Source organism: Equus caballus, chromosome 4, assembly GCF_041296265.1.
Source record: "Equus caballus isolate H_3958 breed thoroughbred chromosome 4, TB-T2T, whole genome shotgun sequence".
Classification (NCBI taxonomy): Eukaryota; Metazoa; Chordata; class Mammalia; order Perissodactyla; family Equidae; genus Equus; species Equus caballus.
The window spans coordinates 3,851,063-3,870,349 of record NC_091687.1 but is presented as its reverse complement, the minus strand read 5'-3'; the positions used below and the strand labels follow the sequence as shown (position 1 = coordinate 3,870,349).

The following is a 19,287-nucleotide window of genomic DNA, read 5'->3' as shown; positions in this document are numbered from 1 at the left end:
AAGGAAGAGTTCATTGGTGCTATGGGGTAAGGCTAGGTTTGTACTTCATAGATTGACTTGAGATTCAGTCATCAGCAAAGTCCAGCCTTATCAATCCATACAAACAAGATATTCTTGTCTTTGTTGACTTCTTGAAATGGTGACAGTTTGGTCCAGTTTGGAAGACAAAGAAAACAAGATGTGTAAGGCAGTTCCTCTGAAATGACTGCTCTGGCTCTACTTTAATCTGGCTCCACCCACGTCATCTTTCACATTTTCCCCTTTCGATCAAGATCTTTCTCTGAGAGCATTGTTGATCAAACACTGGAAAGCATTGCTGATCGACTATGGGAAAGTATTGCTGATCAGCTGTCAAAGCATCATTGGTCTTGTCACCAGGAAGGCTTATTCCTGGTATGGTATGTCCCATGTAGGAGGGAAAGTGGTTTCCTTAGGAGCCTTTAGGCCACATTTGAGCAACAAGAATGCTAGAGCAGAGGAAGCCTCTACCATCAAGTTCTTTTAAGGGCAAACATCTGCAGGTCCTTGAAGTTTCTCATGTGAAGTTTCATAAGCTCTTGTAGTCATTTCAAAGCACTGAGTGACCATTATCTGAGTGGTGTTTTTATAACATTGAGCTGTGCAGAGAAGACTAAGTTTTACAACAATGAGAAATCCTATAGTAACAAACAAAATGCTAAGTCCAAATTGGAGAATAGACCTGAACCAGGAGGCACTGCCAGCTAAAGAGATCAAGGAATCATGGGGTGTCAGTGGGCACTGCATTTAACCGTTTGGCTTGTGCTCTGATTTTGTCTAGTTCAATGTTTACTTTGCCAGAGGTGCTTACTCAAGTAAAACAAGTATTTGCAATAGTTGCAAATCTTACCTCTTAAATCTCTGGAGGTTTGATTGGTTAGGCAAGAAATCCTAGCTACTTAGCACAAGGAATTAGGGGAAGAAATGGTGGAGAGATTGGTAATTAAAGGTACTAAGGGATCTCTAGGTTCACATACAGAACGAGGCTTCTGCAGACAAATCCAACAGTCAGAAAGATTTCCCTCTTTTGTAATAGACTGGGAGATGTGGATAAGAGTATTATCTTTCCAAGAAAGAGGGGGAGAAAATAAGGTAAGAAGCAACAGTGAGTAAAAGGTATACAGGCCTGGTCCCGCTATCTTGAGAAAACTGTCCGCCTCAGATGTTGGCTGCCTCTCTTACTAGTTAATTTGCTTTGGAGGCCTCCAGTGTTTGTACAGGTCCCCCTGTTAGGTGGAGCCTTCCTTAGCTGTGAGATGTATCTTCAAGGTTAAATGCCTTCTAGTTCTGCAGCTGTGTCAGTAGTTGGGAGCATTTGGTAAGGTCCTTCCCAATGGAGCTTGAGGTCTGTCTTCCTCTGATGATGCTTCCAGAATACTCGGTCACCAGGCTCTAGACTGTGACCAGCAGGATCCTTTAAATTGGGATCTTGGAAAGCTTCTTTAACCTGTTGATGATAGGCTTGAGTATAAGACATTAGAGACTCATAGTAGCTGGTCATAGTAGCATAAGACAGCAAGGCACCAGCAGAAGGTTGTACACCAATAGACATTGATCTGCCCGTGACCACCTCGTGTGGAGTCAGTTCATCTTTTCCAAAGCGAGTACAGCAAACAGTTGGTAAGACCAAAAGCAATACTTCAGGGCAGGGGAGTCCAGCCTACAGGTATATAACAAAACCTCAGAGACAATTAACAAGACTAGAATCCAATACCTACAAAGGTGCAAACATAATTTTTCGCTCTAGAATTACCCTCATTTTTTTTTTTTTACCAAAGATAATCACAGTAAAAACTAATTTGTTTATATTAAAAACTTGGCCTGATTCTTTATACAAATGAAAAGTAAGAATACTCATCGAGAGTTTCTGAATTCTAGAGGGATCAGGTAGAGAGAAAAAGTAAATGTGTCGTCTTTGTTTGCAAAGGTATATCTTACCAAATTGTTGATGGCTTAAGAGGAAAGGTTCCTTTAAATCTGGATAAACAAACCAGTAGAGCATCTTTCTTAGTTCGTGCAGTCCCGTGTAATTTAATATTTTTTCTGTTCAAATCCAGTTTGTCCACTCGTTTTCTTGACTTTGCCTGATGATTGAGGGTGATAGGAACAGTGATAATCTCAAGAAGTTTGTAAGGTTTTTGTTAAGGTTCTTATGATTTGCCCAGTGAAGTGGGCGTCTCAATCTCTGAGACTGTGGAAGGTGTGTGCCAGGTGAGAAATACTTTTTCTAACAGTTTCTTTGCCATTGTGAGGGCATCAGCTTTGTGGCAAGGGAGGGCTTTAGCTCATCTGGAAGACAGACATACAATAACAAGCACATAACGATGACCTGTACTGAGTAGCAGTTGAATGAAATTTAGCTGCAGATGCTTAAAGGACCCACAGGGAAGAGTCTGAGGCCTCTGGGGACAGACATAGTTTTTCTTAATGCACTGTGGTAGGTAAAGGGATGTGAAAACAAAAAAAGGGGTTTGCCAAGGAGCCAGGAAGAGCCAAACAGCCGTCCCATTTAATTTACAGCCGTTGTTTACCCATCTTAATTTCTCTGGCTCAGGAGCAGATTTTCACCATGTTACAAGCACATCAGGATGGCGAAAGTCTGGCAATGAGGGGTCAGGTTTTTGCAGAAGCAGAACGGACTTCATCCACATGTGTGACAACCTTTGTAGATTCTGTTGCTGCCTTTGCATGAAATTCAGCTAAGGCACTTTCCTGATATCTAGTGTGAGCCTCAATTTTGATGAGAGACAACATTTTATACCAGGACAATTAGATTTCTAGGAATTTCACGTAATTTCTGGAGCTCTTATATACTTATAAAGACATAACATAAAAATGGCTTAATGTTATTTCCTATTTAACAATGCTTCCCGTGTAATTTAGCATGTCAGATAAGCCTAATTAATTTGATATTCCTCTTTTTATAAAGAGAGAGAACAAATCTTTTGAGATGTTTCAGGGATTCTCTGACAAGTCCCGAAGTTAGCTAGAGGTCAAAAAAGACTGTTTAGAACCTGATTTGGGGAAGTTTGTCAAAAATATCGAAGAGGTTTTAAAACACTTGCCTAAATAGCATCACAGATCATTATGAACGTAACATTTAATTATCTATTTAACCAAAGTGACAGAAAATATTTGTGAGACAAATATAGAAGGTTACATAGCTGCAAAAACTTAGCTCTTTTAACAGAAAAGACTCAACTTTTCTAAGTAATGGAAGACCTGATAAAGACGGAACACAGAGTCTTTGTTTCCTGGGCAGATTACATTAAAGGTACAGAAACTTTGTTTATAATTTCTTATTAAGAGCAGACCAGACCAATAATCTGAAAAGACTTTGTCCTTTAATAGAGAGAAAAACCAAATTCTGATTTTGCACCGGTGTACTTTTGACATTAAAATTCATTCCAATCTTAGCCAGCTAGACCATGCATAAAACTCTTTTCTCAGGGTTCCTCTCCCACAAACGTTCTATAACTTTCTTTGTACACTCAGAATTTGTCCTTTCTTCTTTCCTGTAACTAGTTTTACTTTAGGACAAATTTACTTTCTTAACAAAAATATCTCTATTCCTTAGACCTTCTTTTACTGAAAACACATTTTCTCATAGCATAATTTTTTTTAAGGTGACACAAGACATGTTTGTTAATACACCCAAGCATCTTTTAGTTATGTAATAAGAAGCCAAAAGTTGGTAACTTAGACTGGTTTAGCAATTAATGTTTCAGTATTTTATTCTATTTGAAAATGATCTGGATAGTCAATGAATTTTTCATCATTTAATTAACAGTAAAACTCTAAGGTTTCAAGTTACCGAAAAGATCATGGAAGCTGTTTTTAAGTACATGTACCATAACACACAATTATTGTTAAAAAGTTTACCTAAAACCCTTTTTATTTTACTTACATCTATTTAGTTTACTTGTTCTTGGTAATTATGTTTAGATAACCTACAAAAACTTCATGAGATATTATACAAAGTCAACCCTCCATTTTTTGCTGCCAAATTTTGTAATGGAGATAAAATGAATTTGTTTGACTTTTAGTACAGTTAGATGAAACAAAAGTTTTATTATGTTAACTTGAAAAACATTTGCATTAATTTATATTATATTTAGAAATAATTTACTTACTTTAAGTCAATTAAATAGAGCTCTTTTGGAAATTATACATCTGGAGGTAGAAAAATATCACATGTTTACAACATACATATGTATAGACACACATACATAGAGAGCCCATAGTTATTGTTATAAAATTGAAATTACTGCCATGAATCGGGTACAGTAATGCAAAGCTCACTAGTTATGAAAGAATAGTTGGATTCAAATTTTGTTTCTGGCAGACAAAATAAATTAAGGTTTTCTGCTTAGACGACTAAAGGTTTTTCTACTGATATCTATGAAGAAGACACTTAAAATGCTAGATTTTGGACAAGAGTGCTTCTATAGTCATTTGCCTCTTTTTTCATTTTTTTCCCCTTCAGTATTGGAAATTGATGATGGTCTGGATAACAGTCCCTGGAGAGGTTACAAGCCTTTTGAGATAAATAGGGGAGGTTTTTGGCATTGGTGAAAGGGAATGGGTGGACTCCGAACTGCCTCCAGAGATGCATTTCCAGTTTTGCAAAGATTTGTAAGATAAGAACAGTTGCTCTCAAGTCCTCAGAAATTGGGTTGTAACTTAAATGACATCATAGGTTGTTCTATCTGGGCAACTACGTCATCCCTGATTTTGTTTCTTTCTCTCTGGGTACATAGTTTTTATTTTAACTTATGGAAGAAGGCCTAAAAATAAGTTCCTATCAGGCTCTAAATATCAGCTTCCAATCGGGCCAATTCCTGATAATAAGTTACTAAATCATTTCAAATATCTTGTCAGGTTTCAGCCAGGACAAACAGTAAATGTTTCTGGCAGTATTAAACAACTGCATTAATTTTTAACGTTAGTTTCTCCTTGACTATTTAAGGGAATAATGTAGCATTTTACCAGAAAATCTCTCAGAGTCTCATTAACTCTGGAAGGGGTCCATACAGGGCCCTCCTTCAAAGGTAGATATGGGGCGTCTGTAAAGGAATTAACTTAACAGACTTTTGTATAGTCTTTTCTTTTAGGTGCCTCTTATATCTTAAGTTTCATTAGCTTTTTGCAACAAAACTTTCAATAAGGCTATTTTGGAATTCTGAAGCCTTTGCTTTTAAGTGCAATTCTTAAACGATCTTGTCTAATTGGAACGTTCCTTCTAAGGGTCAGTGGAATTCCCCTGAGACTGGCAGCAGTTTGGTACGACCCTAGCTGCAAGTGGGGTGGAACCCACGTTTCTGTCTGACCATATTTTGGCCTCCAACTTGACAGTTACCAAGCCAAACTCTCATGACGTAAAACAAGCTTAGTAAGATTTTGCTGTTCTTTATAAGTATTTACAGCTTCTGGGACCATCGTTTTTAAGCAGGTGTGTTGGAAGGTGGCATGCTTGATTCTTTAGAAATTAAAGATTGCGTTCAATTTGTCTGGTCTGCAGTTCTCAAATCTGGTGTGCAAAAAGACAAGTTTTGGGAGCTCAAAGGAGCCCCAACGTGGCCACTGTAATTTTAAATCATCTTTAGTATTATTGGTCCAATGGGACAAAAATTTACAAGAGGAAGGACCGTAGTTCTTAAATATATACCCAGTTGGAGTTCCCAAGGGAAGAACATCTCAGGAGCTTTTAGAAGATGAAATTTCCATGTTAAAGCTTCGCTGGGCAAAGAGACAAAGAGATGACAGTTGCAAGCCTCAGGTTGTTACCTCTGCTTCTGACTCATTGGCTACAGCTGTTTGGACAAACAACACAAGACAGAATTTCAGCACTCAACAGATAGGGAGTAAACCCTCAGATGGCAGCAGCCATAGATGACTCAGACAGAGAAGCCCTTCCAGATGCTGTGAGTTGGCTTAGAGACAATTGTCCCCTGGGGTGTTTACGTTCTAAAGACATGGTAAAATTTACAACTTCAAAGGACAGAGAGAAAAATGCAAGTTTTTTTTTCTCCTATGAGTTTCGGGGTAATTACAATTTAAAACTTCCCCTCAGTCTTTGGAATTGAATGTGAGGGGAGGAGAAGGGAGGCCGTGACAGTGGTGAAAGAAGTGTTGGCCAACTTTTCTAGCTTTGCAAGTCTTCGAGAGAGGTCTGAATTGGCCTTGGAGAGTTTAGAATTAACAGTTTTCAGGGAAGCAACTTTTTTGGTGTTTCATTTACAGCCCTCAAGTTACCAATTGAAATAAGCTTCCCATTCAATATGTTTAGTTCAATAGCCTTTTTCCAATTGAGCATGCAAGTAAAACAATTTAGGGATTTCAAAGGAGCCCAATTTAGGCCATTGAAGCCTCAAATTGTTCTGAGTAATATGAATCCAGCAGGACAAAGATCTACATGTAGAAGGTCCATATTCTTTAAACATAAAACTAGCAGGAGTCCCAGAACGGGGGCTGCCCTTTAGCAGTCCCCTTAGTAAATGGGCTTCCCATTTTTTAGGTACTTAACAGAGAAACAAGGCCCAAGAAAGGAATGAAACAAACAGAAGTTCCTTAACAAAGCCAACAGTGAAAGGATGGTCAGAACTGATATCAAAGAACACCCAAATAAAGAGTTTGGACCTTAACCAAAAATGAAAAGTTCAGGCCCAGGACGACTTATGACTGGGAGGCACAGCTGCCAGGAGGAGATGATAGAGCACAAAACTCCTGCAGGTGCCTTGCTCGTGTCCATGCAGCAGTGCCAGAATCAGAGGTCAACCGCTCTGGATCCCACTTCTGACACCATGTAATGTCAATGAATAAGAGACATAAATTGCAAGAGAAGTGAGCAATTTATTTGGAGTCACAAGAATTGTAATTCAAGAGACACAGATTCAAGTAGAAACTCAAATATACTCCAGTTACAGGAGAGGGGCTTAGGGTTTTTATCGGAAAAAGAGAGAAAGATGAGGTAAGTTGTGTTAAGGAAGAGTTCATTGGTGCTAGATGAGGTAAGTCTAGGTTTGGACTTCATAGAATGGCTTGAGATTCAGTCATCAGCAAAATCCAGTTTCATCAGTCCTTACAGGCAGGATGTTCTTGTCCTTACTGACTTCTTGGAATGTGGACAGTTTGGTCCAGTTTGGAAGATAAAGAAAACAAGTTGTGTAAGGCAATTCCTCTGAAATGGCTGCTCCAGCTTTATTTTAATATGGCTCCATTCACATCATCTTTCACACACAGAAGTAGCAGACTATATATAGCCTTCTGCTTCTTGCTTTTCTCACTCAATATGTCCTGGAGATCACTCCCTTGTATGACTTTTAAAATGATGCTATGACAGGGAGCACCGTGTAACAAAACCCTAAAATTTAATTGAGAGATGTGGACTTAAAATGTATTATTGATGTAACAAACAAAGCTTAACTATGAAAAGGAAACTTAATCTTATGACCCCAGGCCCCAGAGTTTTAATATTTGGGAGAAACAGACAGATCCTGTGTCCCAAACAAGAATCAATGGTCAATAATCACATCCTATATCCTTGCTGGTTTGCAAAAGTATTCCTTGTTTTTTGAGATTGGGTAGATTACTGTTCCTGAGAAGGCATCAAAATAAGTATTACTATAACCTGGAAGGAATAAAAATAATAAGTATAGAAATAATGAAGATATAAACTCAATTCATGTTGCTTACCTTAGGAGAAGTTTGAGTGTAAAGTAAGTAATAATAGTTAATGATACGGCGTTTATGTATGTTTGCTGTGTATGGCATTTGAGAGTTCTAAAGAATATCTTTGTAAGTTTCTAATTTAGTTTAAATTGTTTCAGGGACTTAATAAAATTTATAGTAAACATTTACATGTTCAGGAAAAATTGATTTCTCAAAGTTGTATTCATTTAAATATGTGTTTATTAAATAGAGCCCTAAAATACAAAATAGCAGTGAGTGTTTTTCTCCATGCACAAAGGCCCTTTGGGCGTTAAAGACTCTTTCAATAATTTGCAGAATATCAAAAAATAAGGAAATTACTCAATGTGAAAATCCAACACTTTGTACCATGCCATGGTACTGTATGTTACAGATACTGCTCACTTTTGCATTAAAGACATGGTTTCTTTTTATTATCGTTGTTATTGCTGTTAACTTTTACAGCCTATGAAAAATAAAACATTCAGAGTTGGAAGGGATTTAAATTAGACATATACATTCAACACGTATTTATAAACCCTGTCTTAGTCTCTTCAGAATGCTATAACAAAAATACCATAGACTGGGTGGTTGTAAGCAACAGGAATTTATTTCTCACAGTTCTGGAGGCTGAGGAGTCCAAGATCAAGGTGTTGGCAGATTTCATGTCTGATGATAGCCCACTTCCTGGTTCATAAACTGCCATATTCTGCCATAATGGCACATGGCAGAAGGGGTGAGGGAGCTCTCTGAGGTCTCTTTTATAAAGATACTTCATCCCATTGCTGAGGGCTCCACCTTCATGACCTAATCATCTTCAAAAGGCCCCACCTCCAAATACCATCACATTGGGGATTAGCTTTCAACACATGAATTCTGGGGGACACAAACATTCAGTCTACCATACTATTTTGCTAGCATTGTTCTAGAATGATATGTGGGATATTACTGAAGCTCATGAATGAAGTGAAGGCATGGTACTTTAAAAGATGCTGAGATATGTTAAGACAATTTAATATATAATTTTTTGATTCAAGGATTAACTGAGAAAAAAAAGGAAGTCCCCACCAGAAGAAAAATTGTTATAATATAATAAGAACCAAAAATTGTACTATGAAGTTAATGATTTACATTTATTTTTCATTTGGTTCTAACTGGATTCCTAATACTATACTAGGTACCTCAAATATTATAGAAGCAAATTTTTTTCTATTACTTAAATGCATCTATTTTCTTATATATAATAAATGGACAGTATCTTACAAAGTTAAAAATTAATGGGATCAATTACTACCTACATTAAAGAGCCATAAGTTCAGCATCTGTTTGTAAGTTAGCCTTAATGATTTGTAATGATATATCATTATCTTTTCATTTCTTACAAAATTCCTCTGGATTTTACCAGCCTGGGATACAAGTAAAACAATGTTGATAGTAATATTCCAAATTTCACTGCCTCTAGTCCCTATCTTCATAACACGGGGGGTCAGTTTCCCTTTAAAATTTCAACAAATTATTTCTGGGAATCCCAAAGCTGTCCTGTGTGAATTTGAGAACTCCTCTTTTTTATGACTGAGTAGTATTCCATTGTGTGTGTGTTGTGTGTATATATATGTATTCTTTATCCATTTATCTGCTGGTGGGCTCTTGGATTGTTTCCATGTCTTGGCTATTGTGAATAATGCTGCAGTGAATTTGCGACAATGTGGATGGACCTTGAGGGTATTATGCTGAGTGAAATAAGTCAGACAGTGAAAGACAAACTCTGTGTGACTTCACTCATATGTGGAAGATAAACACATAGATAAGGAGAACAGATTAGTGGTTACCAGAGGGGTGGGGGTAGGGAGAGGGCAAAAGCGGTAAAGGAGCACCTATGTATGGTGACAGATAAAAACTGGACTGTTGGTGGTGAACACAATGCTGTCTACACAGAAACTGACATATAGTGATGTACACCTGAAATTTACACAATCTTGTAAGCCAATGTGGCCCCAAGAAAATTGAAAAAAAAAAAAGAATTCCTCTTAACTTTAAGTTTCTCTGTCCTAAATTCATGAAGCCATCTGCAGTGAAGCTTCCTGAGAGCTCCGATGTCTGACTGAGGTGGGGCGCCAAGCTTCTTCAACCACAAATCCTTGAAATGCCAGAATAGCACTCCTTTCTCTGCCCTCCTTGCTCTACTCAAACCATTCTGGGTGGTCACACTGTTCAAAAGAGATACCTTTCCGAAAACCCCTAGTAAGTCAAACTTGCACTTCAAGACTGAGGTCACATTTGTTTGCCTGCTAGAATGGTATCACTGTGTGGCAAGAATTTAAAACTTTCAATTCGTTTTCCCACTAGCTTTGAAATGAAGTGCTTGTTGATGAAAATTTTAATTTGAGGGATTGCATTATTTCAAAGTTTGGCATAATGTAAGACCTATGTAATATTTTTATCACCTTATTTCAGATTTTCAAAATTTAAAGTCACAGGAAATTTGATGGCCCTGCCTTCCCTCACTTTGCGTTGCACCGATGGTGCCATGTGCATCAAAGGAGCAGCCCTTTAGGATTCTCCTACAGTCTCTTCCTCCTTGAGGCTCAGGATCCCAATCCATGGGCCTGAAACAGATGCCACTTTCATTCTAGTCTTTCTTTCAGAAGAAAACTCCTTCCTTAGCCTCCTGTCAAAATAAAAATATTTAAACTGACTGCTAGAACTTTTTCTTTAAAAATTCATTAGAGATACCCAGGTAATGGAATCCATCAGATTTAGGCTTGGACTATCCCTCGTTTACCCCTCATATTTATTAAATGTTGAAAAACGTGTAGAAAGAGAATGAAGACAAAAGCTGGGAAATTCCTCACCTAAGCTGAGTTGTTGATGCGAATATGTGGCCCTTGGTTGGATCCTAGTTTGAACGAACTGACTGTCTAAGACATTTGGGGGGACAGCTACAGAGATGTGGATACCGAGTGGGTATGAGATGATATTAAGCAGTTATTGTTAATTGTCTAGGTGGGATAATGAAATTGTGATTGTGAAGAAAATGTGCTTATATTTTAGATATAGATACTAAAAGACTTGGGGGATGAAATGACATGATTTACATACTTTGTATTCTTCAAAACAGAAAAAATAAGCATGGCAGAATGTTGACAAGGTTAAATGTAGACTATGGGTATTAGGTGTTCATTCTACTTCTCTCTAAGTTTGAATTTTTTTTTTTTTAAAGATTTTATTTTTTTCCTTTTTCTCCCCAAAGCCCCCCAGTACATAGTTGTATATTCTTCGTTGTGGGTCCTTCTAGTTGTGGCATGTGGGATGCCGCCTCAGCGTGGTTTGATGAGCAGTGCCATGTCTGCGCCCAGGATTCGAACCAACGAAACACTGGGCTGCCTGCAGCAGAGCGCGCGAACTTAACCACTCGGCCACGGGGCCAGCCCCTAAGTTTGAATTTTTTTAACAAAATATTTTTTAAGATGGAGTTGTAGTTATGCTATATATAGTATCTTTAAAAAGAGATCATTGTTGTATTTCACTTCTTTTTATCTTTCTTCCAAGTTATAAAATGTGTTTCCTTGGATAGTGGCTCATCAAAGAGAGAGTGGGAGTGGGTGACCCTTGAGGAAGGTGGGGGAACGAGCATGGAAAAAAGCTTTCACGGGTGATTCTAACTGGCCTCTGGAGAAGGGACCACTGGCCTAAAAGAAAAGAGTAATGTCAGATTCTAACTCAATGTTGGAAACATTCTTTCACAAAGAATCCGTTATTTAGACGTTCCTGCTTTTTAACTTTAGAAACCACCTCCTATGGCATATAGAATTTTTTCTTTTATTTCCAGACTCGAAGCTCATCTTACAATATAAGTGGACTCTCAGAAATCATGTGGTGATGTGCTGTCCCCTCCTCCCTCTCCAGTTATAACTAGCAGCCCTTGTGGGAAATTGGTGTGAGTGGTATGTGGGGCCTGGAAACAGGGCTCTCGCTCTGGGGTCCTCTGTACCAACGCCAGGTTGCTTTTTATCCAGCAACTTCCCCACAATGTCATTGCTTGCATCCTTTACCCTCCATTGCAGTAGCCAGACAGCAGAGAATTGGCAGTTTCTAAAGCAGTCAATCAATTCATATGGATTTGTTGAGCTCCTTCTCGGTGCAATACACTGCCAGCTGGAATAAAAAGGTGAGGGAAACAGTATTTTCAAGTCACAAGCAGTTAACCAATATGCAATGGCTTTGAAGAGTAGAAAGCAAGTTGCTGAAGCATCAATGGTGAAAACATTGAGCCTTGGAAGCAAAACCATGTGACTGAGTGTACCTGCCTGTGTCCAGTGTTAGACTGGCGCGGGGTGCCTCTGAGCCTCAGTGGAGCTGACAAATGTCCAGACCCAAGTAGGGGCTGGGGCACCACTGGGCTGTAGCCCTTGCTGCAGGCCAGCCCTTGGGAGATGCCCTCTTAAAGCTACTTTTCCCCGTGGAGAAACCAAAAGGGTGGCAACAATGGGGAAAAATCCTGATTATTCTTTTAGTATTTATGTAGAATTAAGATAAGAATTTAGGGACAGAAACTCTTAAAAAAGAAATATTAGAGTGGCAAACTCTTCCAGCATATCATAAGTCGTGAATTCACAAGGACTGCAACTTCCTTCAACAATAGAATAGAAACAACACTTTCATGCTGATTTACAGAGTTGATCATTAGAAAGAAAACTCGAGTTCAAGTTACTAGCTGAATTATGATTTTTTCATTTCAAAGTTGTTATTAACCATAATGTTCTGAACTATATTCATTTGATCGTGTAATATACTCATGTTTTTAGGAACTATGCCATTTATTGTAGATGTTTATATAGCACTTTCCAGGTTATGTCTTCCGAATGAAGTTTAGGCTTACAAAATCTAGGGGCTAACAGCAGAGCTAAAAAGTTGTAATGCAGATGAAATTTCTCTTTACTTCTGCCACCTCATTCCTTTCCTGGTTTTATCTTCCTGCTATGATATCCCCAACAATCTTACGTTACTCCTTTGGGTTCCTTTCCCCCACAAAAATCAGAATTTAGTAAAGAATGACTTCAATGATTTATGTTCTCCTTTACCACAAGTATAATTTGCATGTAATCCCCATCAAAAGAGAGGATTTCCAAATGTCACTGAAAACGAGGCAGAGTATCAGGGGCCTACGGGCCTTTGTTGTTTGCCTAAAATAAACCCCCAAATAACGTGTGTATACTGTATCTATTAACAAAGCATTTACAGTAACGTGCAAAGGAAAAAAAGTTTGCCTTCGAAAAGTAGAATTCAGAATTCCAGTCAGTTGGTATAGATTTGAACCAAACTTATCTCAACACCAAATAGATGTGACCATATGTTTGTATTTGTAGAAAGTGAACAGGTCTCAGTAACACCAGAGAAAAATGTATGCTGTTGGCACTTAACAGTGGCCATGCACGTATAATAAATGTATTAATATAATATCTTTACTCATTAAAATATACTGAAGGTCCAGACAATTTCAGCACTCCTCAGTTAGCTGTTCCCGCATGTTAATGTGTGTTATTGTGAATAGTTGCAAGTGATAAATTCACATCTCTTACAGCATATTCCACAGTTTAGACTTTTAATTTATGTGGTTTTCCTAATTCCTACTTGGTAAGTGAGGCATTCCTGTATTTTTTTGAAAAGAGAGTCTCATTTTATGTTCTTGAGAAGGCAAAATCATTCGGTTTACTAGCGATCAGAATACCTACAACTGTATACCCCTATCAATACAGCTGATAATAATAATGTCACAGTACTTACCTTAAAATGCTGTAAAGTAAGTGCAGTATAATGGGAAAATTTTAAACTGTGATTTTCACTTTTGAAAAATAGGTAATAAGCATGCATGATAAAATTCCAAAATATGTAAATGGTGTCTAGTTCTTCCAGAGTGTTCCTGGCTCCCTCCTGCCTGTTTCTGCTCCCCAGGCGCAACCTTTGCTCTCGTTTTGCTGTGCATCTACCGGAGGTAGCTTGTGTGTTCCATTTATTTCTAATGCTTATTTAATTAACTAATTTATTTTAGATAACTCCAGAATTGATGATAAAAGCCTGTACTTTTTATACTGGACGTTTAGTAAAGACCCACTTTTGGTAAGAACATGATTTTTATATGCTATGTCTCCTTGCTATGTCTTGTTCTTGGTATTCTCTACATGAAGAAAAACTCACTTTTGGCCAATTATTCTGATTTTATCTATTTAATCCTGTCCCCACCATTTTGCATTGTAGATTTCTTTTATATTTAGTTGGCTTTTACTTAGTTAAAATATATTCTTTATTTCTTCAAGGTATCACTCTGCCCTTTTTTTTTTAAATAAAACTTCAAAATTGAAATGACAGATCCACAGTCCCCTTATCTGAAACTCTTGGAACCAGATATGTTTTGGAATTTGTATTCCTTTTTTTTTTTTAATTTGAGAAAGATAATCTCCACACATGTTATGTAACATGTTTACCAGTGCCTGGGGCGGCATGTTGGAACCAAACATATTTGAACATACTAGTATTTCTATGATGAAACACGTACGTATTTTTACTGAGTGAAATGACAGAAGACTGGAAACAGCCACGTGTCAGATGCAGAGAGATTTTGGTGTAAAATTAGTATAGCTCAGGTCTAGTTTTGCCTCTCAATACGTTATGAAAAAATTCAGATTTCAGAGCTTTCTGGGCTTTGAGGACGTAGAAAAGGGAAGTGCAGGCTCAAAGGAAATGCAAGGACTGGCAGGAAATAAAACAATCAAAATAATTTAACAGTTTCGTTCTATGCTATGGTTTTTGAGGAGCGAAAAGAAGTATGACTTCTTCTTCCTCTTAGTTTATTTACTCACGTATAGCTGTGACATCAAATGATCGTTTTTCTATATTTCCTGCCTGTAGCACTTGGAGAAATATAGCAATATCTCGTACAAATGAAGACGACATGCTGGCTGAAAAAATGGAAAAAGCAACGAAATATGCCAATTTCAGACTTCAAAAATATATATTTCACCATTGGCACTCTCATGCGAAAGTTCGAAAAGAACAACTTAATGGTAAATCCTTACAGAGTAGCAACTAGTTTTTGTGTTCTTGTGTTCAAAGAACCGACAAACTGAACGGTGAAGCGTAATTTGTACTAGAGAATTTATTATTATTTTTATGTCTAGAGAATTGTCGTGAAATGTAAAGCCACTAATTTATTGTTTATTTATTTACTTATTTTTGGTGAGGGAGATTGGCCCTGAGCTGACATCTGTTGCCAATCCTCCTCTTTCTGCTTGAGGAAGAGGGTTGCTGAGCTAACATCTGTGCCCATCTTCCTCTATTTTGTATGTGGAATGCCACCACAGCATGGCTTGATGAGCAGTGCCAGGTCTGCACCTGGGATCTGAACCCATGAACCCCGGGCTGCCGAAGTGGAGCATGCGAACTTAACCACTACGCCACTGGGCCAGCCCCTACGCCACTAATTTGAAATATTTGCTGAGATCTATCTCAAAGGGTTTTATTGTGATAGAAAACAGGCATATTTAAAATAAAATCCTATATGTGTTTGTGTGATGTATATACAAATATAAATAGGGATCTACTATCAGCTTTTTTACATAATAGAGAGCTGAGATATTACAGACAGGTACCGAAATTGACTCTTTTTTGTAGAGAGCTCTCTTTCTTTGTAGATATTTCATTTAATGAATCTGTGAGGAAACTTGCAGAGAAATAATTTTCTTCTGCCTAAGCCCCTGATGGTTGCAATGACTGGATGGTGCGCGTATATGATCTTAGGAGCAAGGAGAGAGAGTTCCAGCCTTCTGCTTAGCTTTTATCCAGTTTGCCAGATTTTATCCATCGATTTATGGTGGTGGCAAGTCAGAGAATCATTTCCTCTTAATCGGCTGCTGTTGGCAGCTCAGTCAGAGTGGACCCTCTGAAGGTTTTAACATGAGGATAATGGGAGATCATTCCTCTCAGAAACGATTGCATGCAGCTAAGAAGCCACTGCCCTCTGAGTGGTGTCTCCAGCCCTGCCTTAATGATCTTCCTTCCTGGCCCGGCCCGTGTGTTTGAGCTTTGGACCCCTGGTTCAAAATATACCTGTAGGGCAACCTATTTAATCATAGGACATTTAACTAAATCAGAATACTACCTCATAACTGTATTTCTGTGAATAAGTTTGGAAGTTCTGGTTTTATAAGGAACAGATTTATTAAAAAGAAGAAATGATATGTACCTTGACGTTTTATTCCATCTTAATTTCTAAGGGCACAGGTGATGTTTACAGGTTAGTAAAGTCTCAGGAGTACTATCTACTGCTGTCAAAAGTAATTAATTTCAGATGTAATTAAAATCAAACAAAAACTATCAGTTGCAACGTTGGTTCCTATTGCAAACAGAATAGAATATTTAACACTTTTTTTTTTGGAAACAGCTTTAACTATAGACAGTAATCTAGTAAATTTTCTTCAGATATGCTGTTGCGGATCCAGGGGAAGTTCCACCATTACAAGCTAATAATCATCCTAAATAAATGGAGGGAGAAGGCAAGACATAGGTATAAGAAGAGAGAAGATGAGCTGGTATGGTATATTGGAAACTTAATTTTTTTAGAAACTGGATTTTGCTGGTATATTGATGTTGCCTCAGATAATAATGCAATATGTGGAAAATACTAAAGTCCTGAATATTATGTACTTTTGATGGGGTCCTTTTTCTTTTAACTTAATAATTTAAATTTCACTTCAGCTACCCCAAAGATTTCCTAATAAATTCTGTTGTTTCATTTGAACTATGAACATCAAGGAAAAGTCTTTTAACATTTTGTTGAAATTTATTGATAAAGACGCTAAGAATTTTTGTTTAAGCAAGTATTCAGAAGGATATAGATGTCTAAAATGGAAGAGAAACTATTTGATATGATTATAATAAACAAGAGAATGATAAAGATTGAATACATTTATTCTTTTCTAGATAAGATTAAATCGCTATTCTTTTTAACATTCAATTTAGTAAATTACAATCTTAATATTAAATTATTTTTCAAATCACTAAATTGCTAAACTTAAAGTATCGTTCTTAACTAGGACACCCACTAGGAATTAAATCAATTAAGACAGAGAACTCAAGCAAATTCCTCCAAACTTAAAAATATCCCTAGTTTGCTTAAGCTATTAGTGTATTATTATTTAACATTGTTTTAGAATATTCACAGTAATTACTATGATCAGACATAGAAACATGCTGGAATTTTTTGTCGTTACATTATTTAGTAGGTAATGTTTTGTTAATATTCCTTGAAATACAAAGTCGGGATAAATAGGAAAGAGAAAAATAGGAAGAAATTAACCCCCCTGTTCTGTGGTTGCTCCATGGAGGGTGGGATCAATGTCTCCCACCCCAAACTGGTTCAGAGGCTCAGACTGATGACACTACACATGTACCCAGAGAGGATGAGAAGATGCATTACTCACATGATGGCTGGAACAGTGCTAAGGTCCGCAGGGGATACCGAGATGCATAAAGCATTGTTCTCACTCTCTGGAGGTTTATCATCCACTGACAGTGAACCAGTGTTCTTGTAGGGTATCCTCCAGGACATGCCTTTTGTGGACTACATTTTCAATGTTGCCAATTAAACAGTTATACTTTGGGTACCACTTAATGTTTTAGTTTGCTCATCCCGTGCTTTCTACCACTTTGTGTACTAGGCTAGTGTTTTGATCCCAGCCCCGCATACCGAGTCATTGATTGTCTAGTGGTGAAATCTGTAACTGTGCATGACCAGTCTGCTCCTTCTATACCCCCTTACCCTGAACATCCCTGAGAGCAGGCAGCATTGTTCTCTTAACCATCCCCATGCACAGAGCATAAGGTTTTGCATGCATTTGTTGATATATATTAATATATAATAATCTTTATTATATATAATATTATCCTTAACATAGATGTGTCTTATACAGTTAATTGGGTGTTTAGAGAAAATGTTTTCTTCTAGCTGTGTGCTTTCTTGGCCTCAGAATCGTGCCTTCACTTAGGCGGAGTGAGGATGGCAGGTGTGTGTTGGAGGAGAAGCAGGGAACACTTCTGTGTGCCAGTTCTCCAGCGTGTGCTCTTCCTTAAGCTCTAAAACGTATATATTTTACACCAAAATGTGTGTGTGTGTGAAAAACTTATTTACCCTCAGGGCTTTTTCTTGATGATGCAGTTTTCAGAAATGTGTTGAAAGTTAAAATGGGGACTTTCTGGAATGATAAATCAGGGAAGTCCCCCAATTCTTTCCTTCTGACTCTCCTTTTTAATCTCCATGCTAACCACCTTCTTTCCATGCCCCAAGTACCAGTTCTGTCATCACCAGAGCCTCGACTCTGGGTTTCAGCTTCCTTACCGGTAAAAGAGGAGGCTGGACCACAACCTTAAGGTGGCTGCCTGTGCCCATGTTGAATGAAAACTAATGGAAATGATCTATAATGCTTCGGTGGTTCAGAGAATATCGAACATGCAATGGACCATGATAATTTATGTAATGATGATGGTAATAAGTCATGTTTAATTGATGCTATTATTGTGTCAAGCATTGTGCTTTATCTATCTATCTATCTATATATAGATAGATAAATATATATAGATATATCATCTCATTTAACCCTTCCAACAACTCCATGGGATTTGTAAATTATTTTCATGGCAGATGTTAAAACATGAACTTCAATTGAAAAGATGGAAGAGCAACTTGAAAGGCAAGACAGCTGCTGAAGAAAAATTCATTTTTCCTGAACGAAGTATGTCTGAAGTCTTTCTTATAGGTTGCTGTGACATTTCAGCATTACCGGAAAGAGCAGTATCACGGGTTCGTATGGATTCATATGTCTTAGCCAGTTATTTTCACAATGTTTGTTTAAAGAGTGATTTTGTGAACCTTACTTGAATTATGGAAGCCATATTTTGAAGAAATATGTTTTTTACAACTACTTTGGGCTATCCCATTTTGTTAGAGGTCATCCATTTGGATGGCTGTAAGATAAATATAACAATCAAAAATGGAGAAATTAAAGTTGTAGGAAATAAGAATGAAAGGAATGTTTTTCCTTCCTTCTTCCTTCGAGCTTATCTTGTCATTTAAGGTGCAACAGATTTTAGATACTCCAATGCTTACCTTTTTGTTTTGGTGAGGAAGATTGACCCTGAGCCAATATCTTTTTGCTTGAGGAAGATTGGCCCTGAGCTAACATCTGTGCCAGTCTTCCTCTACTTTGTATGTGGGACGCTACTACAGCATGGCTTGATGACACTGTCTGGGATCTGAACCAGCAAACCCCAGGCCGCTGAAGTGGAGCATACAAACTTAACCACTACGCCACTAGGCCAGCCCCCAGTGCTTACCTTTTAATCTCTAAACCTCTAATCTTAACATTATGCCTCCACTCTGGACTGTAAATGGGGCTCATCTTATTGAAACTTTCAGTTAGTTAAAATATTTATTTGTATCATCTTTCTTCCTTAGATAGTGAATTCATAAAAATAAGAATCATGTATCTCTATCATACAACTCATTGACTTGATCTCTGAAAAATAAGC

The 19,287-nt window shown here is 37.6% G+C and overlaps 1 protein-coding gene across 10 annotated transcripts in view; it reads left to right on the top strand.

Moving 5' to 3' along the window:
• Positions 1-19,287, top strand: part of FBXL13 (F-box and leucine rich repeat protein 13) — a 210,131-nt gene that overhangs the window by 20,091 nt on the left and 170,753 nt on the right. For 9 of the 10 annotated variants that reach the window (XR_011438076.1, XR_011438077.1, XR_011438078.1 and 6 more), the window contains exons 4-7: positions 13,757-13,824; positions 14,614-14,768; positions 16,183-16,292; positions 18,401-18,559. The exons of the other annotated variant lie outside the window; for it this stretch is intronic. Coding sequence is in view for 6 of the 9 variants with exons in the window: in XM_023638836.2 (XP_023494604.2) it covers positions 13,757-13,824; positions 14,614-14,768; positions 16,183-16,292; positions 18,401-18,559 (492 nt within the window). In the remaining 3 variants the exon portion in view is untranslated. The remainder of the gene's footprint in view (positions 1-13,756; positions 13,825-14,613; positions 14,769-16,182; positions 16,293-18,400; positions 18,560-19,287) is intronic. 10 annotated transcript variants of the gene reach the window in all.